We start from the raw sequence: 21,337 nt of genomic DNA on the forward strand, positions 1-21,337 counted from the left end.
TATACACTTTTCATTCACTGACTACTTCAAAAACTCGTAGCAAAACGACTTCCATTTTTTTCGACGTAGTTATTATTGATGCGTGAAAGAAATGCCAATGTTTTTCCTATATTCTCATGCATGGTATGGAACATCGAAAAGGAAATAACAATAAGAACAGACGCTACGGCGCCGCTATAAAATTTTCTAACGACTAGCCGCCTCAACGGACGGACGCATCAAGCGAGACCGGATGGAAGGGATAGCAGGGCATTTTTTATCATTATTTTATTTTATTTGATATTTTTTTTTATTTTTTATATTCATATATAATATACATTCGAATGAAAATTGTTATTATTTAAGGGTGTGCCCGGTCGATGCCGATTTGGCCGGGAATCAAATGAAACGGACCGGGTGAACTGCGTGCGGTGGCGTCGAATGAATGGGGCGATAAATAATATCCGCGCAATATCAGCCCCCGGTGGAGTATGAATAATTGTAAGTTGCACATCATGTGCATGAGCGATTGGGTCGAAAAGAAAGGCGAAGGGTGGTGAACCACAACTGTACTGTACACGCCGTGGATGTGTCAAAATATGAGCAATGTGCATCACCACTGTAGACAGAACAAAATATTATGTTCGTAAAACTTCCCGTTCGACTCAAAGACCCTAAAAATAAATAATATAAAGATAATAATCAAATAATTAAAAAAAATTGTATCGTTGTCCATTACGTACATAATTATTGTATAAAATTATACTACTGATATTTTCCATTTGATCATAGATTATAATCCATTGTTATAGTGGTTTATTATGTGATTAGGTTTAAAGAATATTGTTATTATAATAACCAACTGTTGTTTCGTTAAATATCGTTCTAATTATATACGTATTTTAACAAGAAAAAAATTGTATACCCGAAATACCTACATAGTTTTTGCCCATTAGGTCTTTTGTCATAAAAAATTATTTATGATTAAATTATTTTTTTCTAAAAGATGTTGTTTTATCATTTATTTATTTATATATTTTTTTAACAAACAACGTCTTTATAATATGATAGTTATTACCATAGAAGAACATAATTATTAAATTGCTCGTAAAAGTTTAAAAATATAATAATATTTGAACTGTTCACTTATTCATATTTAATTTATTTATGCTCATGCGTCGTGTGTCTATAAGTATTATGTTTGACTAATCCTATTGAAGTATTGAAAAAATTAAATACACCAGAGTTAGTTTAAAAAAAAGTACTGTTTTTAATTAACAAAGGTTAATTTCAATAAACATTTATAAATCTAGATTGAACAAAGTAGTGTACCTATATATATTATTATATTATGGTTGATCCGTTGAGTCCATTTCAACGTTACCAATAATCAGTTGATGGATGTAATAGGGTTAATTAATACATTATTATTATGTTCGGTTAATTCTGTAACAATATTGTAGCAACAGCACTTAACTTGTTATAATCAATTTACATCCAATAATATATACACATCGCCCTGAGGTCAGAACCTTATTCTGACTAATAATTAAACAAAAACATGTCTGATTACAATGGAAAAGAATGTTGTACGTCAAAAAAAAAGTATATTGAATATTGTAATTACTATTACAGCTTTATGGATGGTAATTATCTCACCTAGGATGTATTTGTTATTATAAGAGAACGTCAAGTACCCGCATGTGATGTATCCGTATAAGTGTCTGACACGTAAACATGGAAAATCTATGTGTATCTACTAGCTATTGTACGGCTTATTCATTGATTCATTGTTGAATTAGAGAAAATTTCATACTATAAAAATACATGTTTTTCTCTGAAAAATAAACTGTTGTAAGAATCGGTTATACTGTGTTGTACGAGTGTGTTAAAAATGAAGACAACATATCCGGGTACGATGTCCTCTTAAGAGGAGGATATTGTCAGCTTGACACATGAGCAAAAAAGAAAAATTAAGTTTAGCAGAACCAACCCAGTGTATACTATTAGAGTAAATTCACCTATTATCTTACTTGAAGTTAAGAAAATTACCTGTGTCTCTATTTTGTTTTAGTTTTTATGCAAGTTATGAGCATGCAAATTATTACAATTTAAAAATGCTTATAGATTGTATAAAAATGTAAATAACGTAGAAGCACAGATAATGTTCTAAGCTTAAAGTTTAATAGTTGAGTAATTCACTATTATTAGTATATAAGGAACAATAGTTATTAAATTTTGGTCTGCTGAACATAAATTTCCTATGCACCTTATGGGTCAGAGATGGAAAATAAATGGTGTGCCAACATCCTCTTAATATATATATATTATAATCATATAAATATCAGAAAAATTATTTATTTCGTTGTAATAATCATATACACATGGTTATTTTATAAAGTCCTCAGATTTCATAAAAAATCTTTGAAAAGTGAAAAACAGGAACGTTTTTTTTATTTAGAAGATCCCAAATATTTTATTGATCTTGAACATGCTATCAAGTTTCACTTCATTAAACATATTATTAATGTATTTCATGAATATTTAGCATAATAGTACGGTTTAATTACTTGATAAACGAAAAAAAAAATAGATGGAGTTTCTGGGCACTCCATTACAATATGTTGCATCATTTGGTTGTTGCAATTTCAGTCCACTGTCGCATACCCAATTTGAAGTTAACGGTTGCTATGAGTACAACTATGTTCAGTTCGGATTCTGTGAAGTGTGAACCATATACCTCGTAGTAAATTTATGCCTGGCACACCCTTATTCAGATCAGGCACAAGACTGCTATTTGTGATATCTGTTGTTGATTATTTTTCAAGTGACTCCTATATGCTACCAAAGTTTCATAATTTTAGCTTCTTGGCTGTTCTCCAAGGAGTTTTCTTAAAAGGTAAGCGAAAATATGTTTGAAGAAACTAAACCCATGCAAATACAATAAAACACATGTTATTGAAATGTACCTAGAAATAAACAGTAAACTAGTAGGATGGTAATACTAATTTTAGATTACTACAATATAGAAAGATTGAATTTTTGATCGAGACACAAAATAAAACGAACAATGTGGATTGTATTCATAAATAAATGATTCATTTAAAAAAAAAAATGAGAATGGGTAGCGAATTTAATCGATTTTTAAAAATTAAATCAATCCTACCATGTATCATAATATATATGCATGTAATACAAAAATCAATAATTTGTAGATCATATTATAAACATAAACTTGCACACTTACATATTGGGAAAACATTAAAATATTATACAAGTTTATGTTATTGTTATTATAAGTTTAGAATAAGGAAAAACAAGATATTTTGTTGTTGTTAGGTATTTGATAATAAAATATTACATTAGCATTTTGTAAATGGTGACTATTATAATATTACCTGAAATGGTAAACAATTATTGATTTTGCATAAATAGTTTTTACTTTTATTACTTAAACATAGAAATGTACACAATAGGGTCAAGCTTTGGAAATTAACAAATCGGGAATAACAAGCTTTGTTGAGAGAAACGCTATTAATTATTATCCAATCGATGGCATGACAAAAACATTTAAAATTGTATATAAACGACTCCAAATGGGTGTGGAAAAACATTCACAATTAAATTATTAATGAAAACATACAGCGAATTTGTTCAAAAATCGAATACCATATAAAAAAATAAAAAAAAAAAATATGTAGTATACACTGTACGCCGAATATTGGACACGGTCAGCCCATTACTTAGGTGCCTTTAATATATATTATTTATATGACCTATGGATCGACCAGAAAGGCAACTGTTTTAATTGTTGGAACAACTGTAATTTCATTATATAGCCTTAATAAGTAATAACATAATGTTATAGTATGTCTGTCGAAAAATCGAAATTCAAAAAACGAAATCAAATCTTCGCAACAATATCTTATACCGCATTTGACTACATTAATTCAACAATAACCACTGACAGTGAAATCGATATTTGCAATATAATATGGTTGTATAAAGTTTTATTGACAGGTCATGACTCAAAACATAAATATATTCGGTACAATTATTTTTTGATGAAATCATCGTCTCAGCTATCGGTGTTAAGTTAGTGGGAGGAAACTATGGACAAGTATGTCCAACATCGATGAATGAATCACAAATATCTATTATATTATATTATTGTAAAATATTGGTAATGACAATAAACTGGTAGGAGACGGAAAAAATAACAAATTGATAATTACATCCACGATTATAATATACTTCCTATGTAACATTATTACCGTAATATTGTCTGGCCTCGACGATCTGGCTACTAAACCCAATGTTTCTTTACTTTCCATTTAAGTTCATAGTTATAAACATGTTTTTATTTTTATTTTTTTTTTCTTATTTTTTTTTTCAATACGTATATCTGAACCGTTTTATATTTATTCTCACATTTTAAAATAATTAAATAATAAATCGTTCTAACTAGAAAAAAATTTTGTCAAATTAATGTCAACTACTATCCGACCAAATATATTGACTACTACAAATAATTTAACAAAATACAAATAAATAACAGTAACTGCTTCCTGATAAATAAGCTCACAAAACAATGATTGTGTTACATTGTTTATAGTAAAATAACTCGTTTCCTAAAATCAGTAATCACCACGCTATTGAACGAGATAAAAAGTCTGCCCTTCGTGCCAAATAGTATGTAGTTGGATGCACCGAAAGCAGCGAGATAAACAGTTCGTATGTGTCACCTTACTTCGACATCATGAATGGGGTTTACAGAATATAATAAAAATACAAATAACGATTTCATATCGAATCATGTTATATTATTATAGACTTCGAGTGCATATCACTGTCGATTGAATAAAAAATAAAAATACTATTGTGTGTACTGTGTATACGGGATTTTTCATGGGGAAGAAGTATCGTACCAATGATCATTCTTATCGAGATTGAGGTATTTCAATAATACAATTGTATGTTCGGAGCTCAGCACTCCAACGTAATAGACGATTTGAGTACCGATAGGTAATATGATTATAATAATTCAACAATCGTGTCATTTGATGTTTAACATGGTTGCGTTCACTGATGGAACATTTTAATTAATATTATTTACAGTTCGAAAACCATGTTGTGATCAAATTAAATTAAAGTGATTTTTAAAAATAAGAAAAAATAGAATACCAATATCAAGCATTTTTTTTTTATCGAAATGATTAATCATACGCTTTTACAATTAGTAGGAGAAACATAAATTATACATTTCATAATAGTACATTACACTAATTTCAAAGACATTTTCTATTTTCTTATTGTCATCTTTAAAATATATAATTTTTCACAAATGTTTAGCCTACAGAAACGTACACTTTATTCGATAAAAAGTATCAAAATATGACACTTAAATACGATAATATTCTGAACACAAATGGCTGACTGACTGTAAAAAAATATTTTAATTATGATTTTAGGAAGTAAATTATAAATAAGTATCAATTTGAAAGAAACATAGTTATTAAAAGCATTTTAAACCTATAAGTTACTGTTTTTTTAGTTGTAAATCACAGTTTAGTGAAATAGCATAAAAAAATCGAATGTCTTCTTCTGTCAAAACGTATGAGTTAAGATTAGTAATGAAAAAAAAAAGATTTATTTGTAATGTTTTTATTTATTGTATTTTATAAAAATTAATTAAAATAAGAAAGACAAGGATAGTATAAAACTTTACTGCACGATTTTAAGACAACACATTATTATAATCTAATTCATAAACACACAAACGCTTTTAGGTTGTAAAATATTAATATAATATTATAGAGCACATTATACACTTAATTAAAAAAAAAAATACCAAATTAAATCTATGAATAAGTTACTATTTTCAATTTTGAACAATAGCAGTACTCACTGTTTATTTATTATCAAATAATTATGAATTCAATACACGTTCAGGAATTACAATTAATGACAGACGGTTTACACGTGATCATCAAACGTTTGTAGGGCGGCTAACATTATTATGGTTTAACGATATACAAGCATAATGACAAGATACGTGTGTTACAATGATTTTATGTGGTCTTCCACTTTCCAGTACAACAACTTACTTCAGATGGCTTTTATTTTTGAATATTTTTCTATGTATTAAACAATAATATTGGTTTTTGTAATATATTGATAACTATACTTGTTTAACAATGTTTTCAGAAAACGTTTAGTTTGTTTTTGTTTTTCGGGTAATTATTTTAAATCGCACTCTAAGTACCGCTAACAATACAAAGCATTAACCGTAAACTGCATAATTTATGAACAATAACACACTACATCCTCTTGCATTGCAAAATCAATCAAGGAGGGGCAGACATCAACACAAACTTCATCAATATTAAATTACATTTAAATATATAATTTAACAGTGGCGTGATAAATTTATATTTTATTCAACAAACTTATCAACTTAAATCGCTATTGATTAAACATTGTATCAACGTAATCTAGAACATGTGTTTTTAAAACATTTTATTTTTATTTTCCTATATTGGATGCGTAACAACACACAATTTGGTTCTTCAATAATGTATGTGAAAACTTTGACAGTAGTATAAAATTTATTATTACAGTTAAAATTGATCATGCAATTTGTTAACATAATTTTTACATTGAAAAATATCTATACCTATAGGTATACCAAACTTTTTGAATAAATCTTAATAATTTATTTTTGTTAAAAAGTCCACTTCAATGATGTGAGGAGATTGATCAGACATCTAAAATAACAGTTACTTAGATTATTCAAATTATTCTACCCATTTTACATTACTACACTAAGAAAGTGCAATATAATCAACCAGTAGGAATTTTGGCCATCATTTTTAAAATTAGAGTAGAACGAATGTTTTTTCACTTATCTTTATTGTGTAATAAATAATAATTTATGTAGTCATATTATACTAATCAAATTGTATGTAGAACTTCAAGCATAGGCTTAAACATGAGGGGGGAGGCTAAAGTCTTATAATAGTTCCATATTACTCCAATATGAAAAATAATGAGCCTCGGAGTTTGCTATTTGGTAAATTTACCCCTCTCCCCTCCCCCCCCCCAAAAAAAAAGTGGATGTCACTCTACTATACACTATTTGGGTTAGGTGTCTAAGAGGTCACTGTTATGGATGGTATTAATTTTGAATTCAATGATATCAAATCATTGTTTACGAAAAACGATTCTGAGCGGAGACGGTATGTCAGTTCAGGATATTTTACATTTTTATTACTCATTATTCATATGGTGGCCTGTAAGTTGAATTAATATTATTTTTTTAAATTATCAGTGATGCTGGAAAAATATTAAATATACCCATGTAAAATCGGGCTGTTTTGGAACCGAATTACAACGAAATGATAACCATTATTCTTTGTGTTAATATGTAATTTTGTCCAAATTTGAACTTAAAATGTCTGTAAAAAATGACTGTATTCATATATTTTTAGATTTCTTAGTTATAGAAAAAACTGCTTAAGTTTTAACCATGTTTTAAATTTTTAATCCTTACCTATAAAAATTGAACATTTAATACATTTTTAAATACAAAATCATTCTCAATTTTCAACTTGATAAATATTGTCATTTTGAACTTTAAATGCTTATAAAAAAAAAATCGTGCTCGTGTATTTTCAATATTTTTCAACTGTGTATTGTTTTAACAATAGTTATCAAGAGTCTTGTATTAAACATTTGTTGTAAGTTTCAAGCGTCTACAGTAATTCGTTTTTGAATTACAACAAAATAAGGAAATCGCTACAAGAGAAATCGAGTGATGAATATCCAATGTTGTAAAAATTTTAACTTCAAACGCTCATATAAATTTAATTGACTTTCCGGTAAAAATTTTTTTTTATTAAATTTAAACAAACTTACAAGGAATCTTGTATACATTTTTTAAATCTTAGACAGAAATAAAATTTTTTTTATGAATTCTAACTAAATATAATTTGCTAATTTTCGTGATTTTTACAAATGTTTTCAAAATTCTAAGTTTAAACACTCATCAAAAATTGTTGTGGATTTATGCTCAACTTTTTTTTTTTAAATTCCATTAACAACAGCTTACAAGGAATCTAGTGTTACATTTTAAAGTTTTTTGACGGAGTGGAAATTTTTTCATCGACTTGGTTTTAAAAAAAACAAATAATAATCTAAAATCTTATTTATTTATAAATAGTTCAACACAAATCAAAATATTTTGAAAATTGTATGGTGTATAGAAAAGCTTACACAAATATTTAGTGAAAATTGCATGTATCTATACCGTCATTTTTGTTAGAGTTACTCTAAAAACTAAAATCGATTTTTTCGAAAAATGGTTTTGAGTAAAAATTCCTATTTTTCCATAATATTTTGTTTGTTTTTCCTGTTGCTTTTGAAAAATATTGGGAATTTCAAATTTTGACCTCCTGAATGCACCAACTAGATTCACTTCCCTTTCAGAAAAGCTGCTATTTAAGAAAATCGATGCATTTTTACTGCAAGAAACCTTGATGACAGACACAACAAATAAATAAATAAATAAATAAATATAAAGACACACGACATTGTAAAATCAATACATTAAACGCTACACTCAGAATCTAAAATGTAATCTCTAGTTGTGCCTTGACTCCGTGGACTTTTTAACTTAGCACTGAGAAACGCAAAGCTCCGAAACCAACTTACAATAACTGTAATTATTAATATTAAAAATTAATCTCTACAATATACATTTAGTCCTATGTAATTTGGATGAAGTGGTGGAAGGGAGTAGTGTTGGGTTTGTCTTAAAGTTTATTTTAGCCATAGCATTTAAAATAAATCAACTTAGGAATTCAAAATATTAATTCTCAATTACTTAAAAATTGAGCTCTTTGACCGTAACAATTTATTCATGTAGTGTGGTTAAAATTTGGCAATAACTTCATACAGGTATAGATCCAAGTTGAAATTACTAACAGTCTATATTTTGTGACCGTTTAGACCGTTGCATACCTATTTTTTCTTGTGAATCAGCAAATAAAATTTAGGTTAATGTTTAATAGAATAATAATTAATATAATTTTAAATAGGACCAATAATAAAAAAAATAAAAAATAAAGCAGTGTCTACTGGTCTTTAAAAACAATCTAGTTATAATGTGATATTCATTATAATATGTTCTTAGGAAAAAAATTATCTAAAAAAACACAGTTTTCTTTAATGAAATTATAAGATAAATTTACTTTTATTAGAAACTAATTCAATTATTTAGGAACATAATGCTGTAAATAAATAACTCGTGCTATAAATAATTATAAACTGTGTTTTTTTTTTAACATTTACTTATATTAAAAATACATTTAAGTCATGTAAAGTTTTATTTAATCCAATTCAATTATATATTATTATAATGTTCTAATCAGAATATGTCCTTTTAATCTTTTTTTTCTTGTTTCAACTTTCAAAATAAAAAGAATAATCTTACATAAACAAAATTACTGTATACAATATTATGATGACAAATTATATATTTGTTTTAACACAAACTTTTGAAAACCCACCAATCCTTCTCACGATTTGTTTTTGTAAAGGAACGGAATTTTCTTATTTTGGTGTCATGTCACTAGGTGTATAGTTTGTTACATTTGATATCACTATATTTTTTGTACTTTTGAGAAAAAAATTACCTTATGAAACAACAGTATTAAAATATATTAATTAGTACCTACATACACTAGACAGTAGTTAGCATACTAGGTATATCCAACAGTAATACACATTTTAGAAGCACTCATTCAGCATGAGTAATATTTTTTATGTTAACCAATATTAGGCTTTCATTTTTTTTTTATATACCTTCCTAGTTAGTTATCAGTACAATATAGTTTTATAAGTAATACTATGTATTTATTTGTCGTGTTTCAGGGAGATCTGAGATCGAGATGCTTATCGGTGGTACTTTAGCTGTCCAATTGAATTTCTAAACCTTGGCGGATGACCTCCGTACGTTTCAGGGAAATGGTACCAAATTTGTTCTTTGTTGCACTGATAATCAATGGTAAGTTATACCTATTTAAATATTTAAAAAATATGTATCATATCATTCATTAATATTTATTTTGTTATTGTCGTATAAAAATCTATTTCATATTTTTTTATTAGAATACAATACTATTGTACGTATGTTAATTAAATAGTTTTATAAATAATGTTAGATATCATTGTAATGTGGTCTATTTTTCTTCTTCTATATCCCAACATCAACCTCAATAATGTTTTATGTAAAACACAAATTACTTATTAGAAATAAATTAATCTTTATTTTTATTTGATGTGAGTAGAAACTGTGTACTAAATTGTATAATTTAATCATTTTCGTCAGATGCAATTTATACAACATAAATGTTCATCATAAAGGGTGTATTTTAAAATAGAAACAATTGAGCAATTTGTAATGTTAATGTAAAATTTTGTAATTGTTTAACAATTTAACAATTGTCAAGTTACATAAAAAGTAGTATTCAATAAAAAAAAAAATGAACGCCAGCTTATAACCTTGTTGATGCCTCTGAAAATTAAAAAAAAAACAATTTTCATAACAAATCATTATAAGAATATATGCATATAGCTATATTATCAAGCAGTAAACATTTTTCTTTATATTCGTATTAACTAATAATATATTATTGGTGAAATACAATTTCAATATTTTTTGAATGAAGTTAAATATGTTTGTGTAACAAAATATATTTTATTATTTTTAGTTTATAACAAGCATTTTAGTTTTATTCAGATTTCCAGTACCAAAATTATAAATGTAGTGACTATTGAAACACTGCAGTTTTATAGTAAAAATACCTTGGTACAAATGTATAATTGAAACTTAATACAGGTTGATACATCATTCTCAACTTCATTGTTTCATGTTTAATATAATGAATTCATTAAAATTCTATTTTTGAAATTTATAAGTTCACATAAAAACCATATTCTCAAATACTTGGATTTTATATATCATTAAGGAGTGTCCTGTGGCAATACTATACTTTATTCGAATGAGAATTACATTTTTTCCGGTAAATTGATTGGCTATAATTTAGGATATAATGTTTTTAAAAATTTGTCTATTATTTAAGATACTTCAAAAGAGTAGTTTTGAGATAGTTTTAACTTTTTGTACTAAAGATAATAATAACCCAATTATATAGGTTTGGAACTATAATGAAAATTATAGTTATTAATGTATAAATATTTTATAGTTTGTAAAATTGTCTGAATCTTGAGAGTACTATACTAATTATTCTATCTATTCTATGTTTTTGTAAACCTAAGAATAACTTAAACATGTAAATATTTTTTAGTATCTTAGAAACTACTCATTAAAATTTTGATTTAGATATTTAAAACTAAAAAAATAAAATCATCTGCTTAACAATTTATTATAAAATAAGGTTTGTTCTCATTGTTATAAATTACGTTTGAATCGTCGTTAGATTCCTTTATTATTATAAGAATGTTAAATATTTGAAAGTATGGCTATTAAATAAACTTACAAATAATAAAAATACCAAAAATAATAATTTGAATAAATTCATAGTTAAACAAAAAAATGAAATAATGGAGGTGAGCATGCTTCGTGAGCACTCCATATTATAATGGAATATTCTAAATTAACTTGATTAATGAATAATGTTACGTTAATATCATTTTAAATATTTAAGAGAAACATTTTAAATAATACTTTGGTTTATCAAGTGTTTATATTTTATTTTCTTATTTTATGACAATTTGTTGAGCTTTTATACATTTTTCTGGTTTATTTTTATAAAATTTAAATTATTTGACTTAACTTAAATAGTTGATAAAAATAATGTCTGTACAGCATTAATTGTTAGAGTTTTTTCAAAATAAATTGTGAAATTTTTTTTTCTTATTACCTATGTAATCAGTACTAGAACTACATTACTGAAGCAAGTGATTTAAGATACCGGAATAGGAACATACTGTACGTTTTAGAGTATTCTAAGTGACAGAGATAAGTGGAGATAGACACCAATAATCATTTAACCAATCTATGGGTTGAAAAAAAAAATCAGTACTCCTTATTTTGTTAAATATTTTGAATATTATCTCCACTGACAAATTCCACGAAAAAATAATTTGGATATCAAATCACCAAAAATACTATTGGCATGGGTATTTACTATCTAAACGTAAATGTAGCCACATCATTGTTTTATTTTTTGATTAAATTTGTTTTAAGTTTAAGACAAAACGTTTGTTGTCAACCTAAAGAATATTTAAATGATCGATGCTGTTCTTGGTATGGTTGCAACTTGCAAGACGCATTTATCAAATACCATCAGAGAAACAATAAGAACTTTCGGTCACAGTTTTAACCCTTGACAAGTGAACCAAAGGAGGGCGAGAGCAAAATAATAAGTAGTACCTTACACAATAATATACTCACAGTATATAATATTCTCAAAAAACTTTTGTTTGCGATCACCCCGTACAGGACCCATATTATACACTTTAATTCGTTATTAGAGACAAGGCTGTCATTGGAAAATTCACTGCTACATTTCCCTGTGCGTTTATAATGGACATGGATCGATATATAACAACGGAAAATAAAGTTATTTCGTTGGATTTCGAATAGAAGTTTTAACCCTGTCAAAAATGATTTATAATTCATTTTTGTTTACCCGAATGTTTTATATCACTATATCACATGACGATATTATTAAACCCAAGTGTTGTTATTTTAATTATTTTTATTTAATTTAATTTTTAAGACCCTTGTTATTCTTCTTCTTATTTTTGATTACCCATTTAAAAACAAATTAGATCATTGTAATCGTTTTAACATTAATTATAAATTATAACGAATTGCCAATTATTGTATTTTATATTTTGTGTTTAATAATAATTTATTTTAGTAAAGATACTAAAAATTAACTCGTTAAACAAATAAAATAATAATTGATCACCAAATATTTGGTGCTAAACTGGCTTTACGTAAAAAAGTTGAAGTAACATTTGATACAGTTAAAAATTAATATATTAACCAATTAATACATTTTAATAAAACCTTTATATTATATACTTTGGTTCAACGTTCAAACTATAGCAACAAAAACAGTTTTTTCTAAGTTTTCATAAATATAATGTAAAATTTATATATAGAATACCTAAATTAAATATAATATCGAAAATATTATAATCATATAAATATAATATAATAGTATATGGTAGGTACATAATTAATTTAATTTGTATATGTAGTGTATAAGACAACGATAAGCATTGAATCAATGTAATGTATTATTCAAATGCATTAAAATCAAAATTAAATGTATATATTTGATTATGTGACTAAAACTATTTGCATGAAGCAAACAATTCATATTTCATATAATCATATGATTATAATTATCCAAGTTATTTGGATCACATCCATGGGTAGTTATATCGGTTTGACGTATACAGAGCTTATTCGGTCGGTTTTCACAAAACCTTTTAAATTCTAAGTGAAGCTTTCTTGAATGTATTTTTTTTTGACAATGATGCGTTTTTTTATTTAATATGTTGTGTCTGTCATCGCGTTTCGGAGCAGTACCTATACATTCCAAACTACAACTTTGTGGATGATTTCTGGAATCAAATTGGATCTTGTTGGAAATTTAGTTAGCAAAAAGTTGAATATACTCTTTTCCAAAATAATCGAGAAATAACAAAAATAAAATTAAAAAAAAAAAAAGGGAGTATTAACTCAGCATAAGTTTACACACAAAATCAATTTTGTATTTTCATTGTAATTCAAAAATAAAGAACTGTCAACACTCGAAATTTCTCAAATACTTATATTAGCGTTTTATTTATTCACTATAATTTTCAATATTTATGCTCTTTTTGAGCCATTTATAAATTATTGAAATCTTGTTTAGTTATGTTTCGATTTAAATTGATAAATCCCTTTACCGAGTTAAAAAAAACTTTAATATGTCATATAAGCAGTTCTTACTGAAATTAAAAATAATATAGATATTAGATAATAAGTCATACTGAAATTTTTTATTAATTATTATTATTACTTATTAATTTGTATATTCCTTATACGTTTTTAGTACTGGAAATACAAAAAAATTCAGTGAAACCACAATATTATGCAAAAAATAATGACACATTATGACATTTTATCTGAGACAAATAGTTAAACACTCAAACCTATCGTATAACCTTTAAAAAAATAAATTAATACTAATATTAATATGGTAAAAATATTACTTAAAAATATACAACCGTTTGAAATATAGGATGTCTGAATATTTATCATTTCTGTATACAATGATTGATCTTAAAATTTAAATTTGACATATCCATGCCAGTGACTTACTCAAGGACTATATTATACACTCGAAATTTACCAGCAGACCAACTTTGCTGGTTTTCAAATTTTTTTATTTGAAAATAATCTGGACAGCGGTGGCCATTTGGGAGTGTTAACATACTATATATAGGTAGTTTAATTTATTGTTTAAATATTAACAGAGACTACGAAACTTAATGCCTATGGGAATAAGAGTCGAGGCCCTGATTGAGCGATTCAGCCAATAGTTCTGGAAGCTCTTAATTTTCTCTGGCCTGTACGTGATATTATGTACCCTGCAGGACGTGCACATCTGCATTCTGCCGTGTATATTTTGTTTATTCTCACTTCCAACTCTTGACTTTACTCGGATAAGAAAATAATAATCACAGATATATTGATGATATATTGCATAAAATAATAATCTGGCTATAATAACCCTGTAAACAATGTTATGATATGAGCAACGGTGGACGTTCAATTGTATAGTTATCATTGTGTTGTTGTTGTATACGAATTTGAATACGTATTATTCGATTTCCACGACTTGGGTAACACGAGTGTTGGTAAATAATAAAGGCAGACGAGTGATTAATACGTCTTGTTTTTACGTCTTTATGAAATTATTTTCAAGTGTTTTAAAATAATATATATTTGTATAGAACACTACAAAATATGTACTGTATTCAGTTATCCACATTTAAAATTAAGTACATTTATTATGGCACATCGATTTTCATAAATTATTACAAAATGTAGGTACACGTAATAAAATAAAATGCAATCATATTAGCTAAAATATATGACCTGTGAGGAAGACATTTTAATTTCATAAAATAATGAACGAATGTGGACTTTTTGGGTAAAACCATCACCAAATTACAATAGTTTTCAAAGTAAATAATAGTTAGATTCATAATATGATATGAATAATTTTAGTGTATAATTGTTAATTAACTACCTTATCATCTTGTTAAAACTACCCCTGAATAATAAATTATGCAAACAATAAATTTTTCACATTATATAATAGGTGCCCTATAACAATTTAAAAGTAGTTTATAATTAACAATTTGATTCAATAACTTAATTAAAAACATTCAATAAAAAAAAAAATATTGAGAATAATAATAACTAAAATATTAATTTTTAAAACAAATGGAATTCATTTTTCAATAAGTTTTGAAACGAATATAAATTATTATTCTCACATAATCTAAATCCTTCTCTTATATTTTATTTAATATTAATTACTTATGAAAATTAGTAATACATATTATATTACTGACCAATAACGACCAATATTAAATTTTAAAAAAATATTCTAGGTACTTAACTCAATATAAATAAACACCATTAAATCTCAACAAAGTACTAAAGTGAAATATTGTCCTATGGCATTTTTTTGTAAAATGTATATTTTTTATTTAAATCATAATCAAAATACAAGAATTCATGAAAAATGATAATGGCAATCTCATCAATGTTCGTGTTGGGTCAATTCACCCTACATGGCAGTCAACCTGTTAAACATACATTCATACATATTATGGTTATTTTTTTAACAGAAAAAAATATTACTGTAAACAGTAAAAACTTTTTAAAAATTCCAATTTACTGATAATGTCATATAAAATAATCAATCCTCAGCAAAATGTAAATCTAGAATTACAATGAATTTTTCACAGATTTTCCATAAAAAAACCGATTTTTTAAGAATAAAATAAAAGGTTATCTCTAGTTTAAAATCAATAAATAAATAATAATACAAAAACCACCAAGTGAGTTGGTGAGACGCCGTCGTACGCTCTATCTGCGGCAACGCTTTGAGCGTACGTACCGGCCGTTGTTGCAAGCACTCGGATGGGTGACCATCCTGGTTTTTAGTAACACATCCTTGCCACAAACGTTTTCCAAATAACCGCCCCCCCCTACACAGTACCATAAGAGTTGAAGCCCTAATCCAAAAAAAAAAACCACCAAGTCATACTATATTCGCAACAACGACGGAACATCGATTTGCAATTTTTCTGGTTAAAACTACTGATAATATAATGTCATAAAATCTTTGGCATACATAATTATATTTTTTGCACTAAATAATCTTCGGAATCAGTCAAATAATAATATATAGGCACAATGATATTCTAGAAAATTTCGTATCTTAATTATTTACCTGTCACCTTTGACTAAATATGTACAAATTAATGTTGCCGGACGATAGTCAGTATTCAATAAACTGTTTCTGTAATACCTATATGAATATTATCACAACTTGATATTTATAATCCGAACGAGTCTGAATGCAGGCAACTTTTTTATACTCGCGGACACTTTAAACAAAATGAAAGAACGAAATCACTGTAGTTATGCGCTGGTATGTGAAATGTGCATTTAACCAATGTTTTTTTTTCAATAATTTTTTTTCAACAACCACCATAGCACTATTATGTACACAGTATTCGAGGAATCCGTTTCTGACACTTCAAGAATATTTTACTGACAACATTGTTACAAAATACCTAACTGAAAAAGAAAATACAACCGGCAAATTCTTAGGACGAAATCTTTAAACTTTATTATTGTCATTTAGACTTTGACGTTACCTTCTACTGTTCAACTATGTGATAACCGTAGTAATTTATTTTTATAATTTACATACAAAATTACGCATAACTCAATTTTAATATGATAATAATAGTAGTAAACTCAAAATAGTATAACACATTATTCAATATAATAGCTGCTATTATACATTATTATATAATATTTCAAATATTATATTAAACTACGTGTAGTATGTACCTACCTATTTTGATTGCTATTTTATGTTTTTAATTTATAATACCTATTTAATACTTCAAATATAACGATGATGAATAATATCACTGGCACCATGACCACCTTCTGAGAGTATGCGTATGTTTTGGCTACGAAACACACTGTACAATCCATCATTGACCGATGTCGTGTCACGTGACTCAATTAAGAACGGCTGTTTCTAACGTACTTCAATCTTACCCTCCCCCCTCGCCACTACCCATCAAACGTCACTCACTCGTTCCCAACCACCATGCTGAGGTGAACGAATAATGACTGCGAGCGTGGAAACGGTATAAACATTCATCATGTTCACTGTTGAATGGTGATCCATTAAATACGATGGTTCAAACAATTTTTCCACCCCCGCCACCCGAAAAACGTCCTTTTAACATCTATCTAGTCCGTTACGGCATTAATTATGACGCGTTGGTATTTACCGGTCGACGGCGGGTAGAGCCGTCAATAATAAGATATTATACGTTACACTGAAATTGGTTTGGAAGCCACCCTGTAAGGCCGTAACGGATATACGCTTTAGAACCAAAATCGGATACAGGAAATTGTCTCTGTTTTAATACCTAGTATTTAGTGAACTTGGTTTTATTAAGTTAAACGAACAAAAGTTATAGCCTACCCCGTAATTAAATACGAGGTACGTACCTACCTATACATATAAAACTATAAGATACGTCTTATTACTTTATACATGTTTTAATAATATTTGAAAACTAAAAAAAAATAAAGAAGGCTTCTTGTATATAAGCAAGTTAGTCATTTGTATAATGCCCAACATTACTTAAATTATTTAAATACTTACCTATTATTATTTAATGATTAAAAGGAAAATCAAAATTTCGTAATATAATTACATCACATTTCACATTTAAGAAAAAAAATATATAAATATTTGGGAACTCTTTACTTTTTTTTTTTAATAAAGAAGAAAACCTCGATGAAGTGGCAATTGGTTTCTTTTATATAATATGGTAACAAAATTATTTAAATTAAATTGCACAACCCAATGTATTTCATAAAAAAAATTATATTACATGTGCGTCGTGAAGGTGTTCAGGTATATTGTATTTTTGTCAAGCCTATTGAGTATCTCTAGATTCAGTAATTATATGTTTGATTAAAAGTTGGATATCCGCATATAAGACATGTTCTATGTGGCCCATTTTCAAAAGATGGACATGTGTGTGGAGTGTATGACCTATTTTGAGGCTTTTTTATACAACTTCGTCTCCTCTTTTCATTTTATTATGAGTAATGCAAAGCATTGAATTAATTTTTCCAAACAATTTTATTTTTATTTAAAATGCCAATGTGTACTTAAAATATAATAAATATTAAATATTATTAATATATTATAAATATATATATATATATTTATTTATATATATATATATACTAGCTGATACCGTGAACTTTGTTGCCCGTTAAAAATGCCAACTCATATATGACTATCAACGACTTATATGAGACTCGATGATGATAATGTGAGCAGTATATTATGTCTATCTGCTGTAGATTGTGGACACCGCTTGATGAGTACTTTATAGAAATTATATGTTTTATTTTTATTTTCATTGTGGACACGCCAATGAACGACTATAAGTGCAACTCAGCCAATTTGGTATACTATGTGGTAAAAATTCAATTGTATGCACGCTTATACTTAATCTGTCCGATCAACCACTACAGGCAACCAATAAACAAAAAAAAAAAAAATACCAATTTCCACTACATATGTTTATATTTCTCGTATAACCAATAGTAACCGTATACAAACAAATATTTCCTTCATAAATCTTAAAATCCCTGTTTGAGCACCTCCCCGGGTCGGACTTATCGGGTCAAATTATGTATCTAAACCATCCAGGGTGTCACCCAAACGCATACAAAAAAATTAATTCAAATCGGTCTATCCGTTTAGAAGAAGTTCAGTGACATAAACACGTACAGTAGAATTATATATATAAAGATATGAATAATAACTAAATAACTAAAACCTGTTCAAATTTGAACATAAAATGTCTATAAAAAAATTGATGTTCTTTAATTTTTTTTTTAGATTTTTTGGTTACAGATGAGTGAGTTGCTTAAGAGAAATCGTAAATAATATTTTCAATTCTAGCCTATAAAAATTGAACATTTCAAACATTTGAAACTACAAAATTATATTATTTTGATTTTGTCGACATTTTAATTTCAAATAATCACAAAACAAATTTACGCTATATATCAATTGTTTTTACATTTATTTAATAAAATACATCGGGAACCACTGTTTTAGTAAAATTGTATCTTACTGCTCCAAAATGTGATGAAAGACAGAAAAAAACACATTGAAAGTTCGATATCTACATTCATCGTCACGCTTAGCATCTAAAATATATCTATTAGCATAAATTATTTAAATACTATTGAATTGAACTAAAATATTTAAATCCTAAACAATATTAAACATTATTACTGTACATCACCATTACACTCGAAACTTTAGTATATTAAGTGCAAATATCAGTATTAATTAATTATAACTAAAAATATATGATATAATATATCATGATATATATATTATATTTATTTTAATTCCTCGAAAATGTTCAAACAACTGAAGTATAATATGTTTGAACTGATTTATTATTTTTTGATCTTTGATAATGTTATAGTTGCAGTGAGTATTTTGTGTTTTTTTTTCCAGACATAATGCACATCGTAATCATGATATTTATCTCCAACAGTTAATTACAAAACAGAATAAAACCCACAGCCTAGTAAAATATACGCTAAACGGGAGTTAGGGTTTGTTCACTGGGGCTTTTCGTAATCCTGAGTTTAGTGAACATTTTACGATTTAAAGCTAGAACATGGATAAAAATATAAAATATAATTTTTAAAACATAATATCACATCATCACTTTTAAAATCACACTTATGTACTATTTGTTTTTTTTTTGTGAAATATTATTTTATCATCCCACGTGGAGCCAAATATATCACGAACATTTGAAAAATATAAAGTATACAGAATTTAATATATTTTTAAGTTTAAGAATTTTTTATTAACGTTTAATTATAGGGTTTTACGGTTTGGTTACACAAAATTTAAATAGTTAAACAATAAAAATAGTTGTATACCAATATTCAGAGTCAGTATTAATTAAGAATAATGTTAACTGAAAAATATTGCCATTGTTCATTCACAGATTTAGTTAATTCATTTTTACTTCATTTACCCATCAGTGACTTTCCCGGCTTATTTTAAAATGTTTAAACTGTTAATGCCATCGTTGTCATTTTTAATCTCGCTAGGAATTTATTGTATTATTTTATTATTACTATTATTATTATTAAATGTAGAATAATAATTTTTATCCCATTAACTTGATAAGTGAATGACATTTCTTATAAATGTATAACTATTTTTTTAAATTCTTATACGCTAAATATTGCTTGTTCGATGTTCATATTATATAATATTATTAATATTATATATTTTGCCCTCGATTTTTCAGTTGCATATTATATAAAAATTATATTATTGCAATCCTCAAATTTGTTTTGATTATTTTGATTAAATTGTATTGATTCACTTCACCTCATAAGTACTTTGAATAGCTAACAAAAAAGAAACTACATGAATTTAAATAAATATAACTAATTCATAATGATTTAGATAATTTATTATTAGACGAGTACCTACCATCCATATTATTAGAAATATACCTACATTTAATAATGCTATATGCACCGTAGTTATTTAGTAGACAAAAATAAATTAAACAAGTGTACGTGTATTTATGTCCAAGAGTTGGGATAATCAATATAATATAGCAGCTGGATTTATGAAGAAGATGCAATTTAATCCGCCGAAATTGATATTACTATACAAACATGATTAAGTTTTGTTTTCAATTTATTATATTTAGTGTTATTGTTTGTTTACTTAAATTGAAAATGAATATGGTCAAATTCTTATATACAGCAATGCTAATAGTACATAAGATAGTTCCATATTTATATTTTTACCATCGCGTTTTTGTTTAAAATTAATATTTATATAAATTGTATTTTATTTCCATTATATTGTTTCCAACACACAAGTGTTTCCCTATGTAGACTATATGCAATATGTCATATATAAAACGA

At 26.6% G+C, this 21,337-nt stretch overlaps 1 protein-coding gene across 1 annotated transcript in view; it reads left to right on the top strand.

Annotated features, from left to right (window-relative positions):
* The window catches only part of LOC111038738 (zwei Ig domain protein zig-8-like), a 244,701-nt gene that overhangs the window by 26,771 nt on the left and 196,593 nt on the right, over positions 1–21,337 (top strand). Inside the window, exon 2 of the mRNA XM_022321969.1 lies at positions 9,913–10,045. Coding sequence (XP_022177661.1) covers positions 9,982–10,045 — 64 coding nt within the window. The 5' untranslated portion in view covers positions 9,913–9,981. The remainder of the gene's footprint in view (positions 1–9,912; positions 10,046–21,337) is intronic.

The sequence above is a fragment of the Myzus persicae genome, unplaced genomic scaffold (assembly GCF_001856785.1).
Source record: "Myzus persicae strain clone G006 unplaced genomic scaffold, MPER_G0061.0, whole genome shotgun sequence".
Classification (NCBI taxonomy): Eukaryota; Metazoa; Arthropoda; class Insecta; order Hemiptera; family Aphididae; genus Myzus; species Myzus persicae.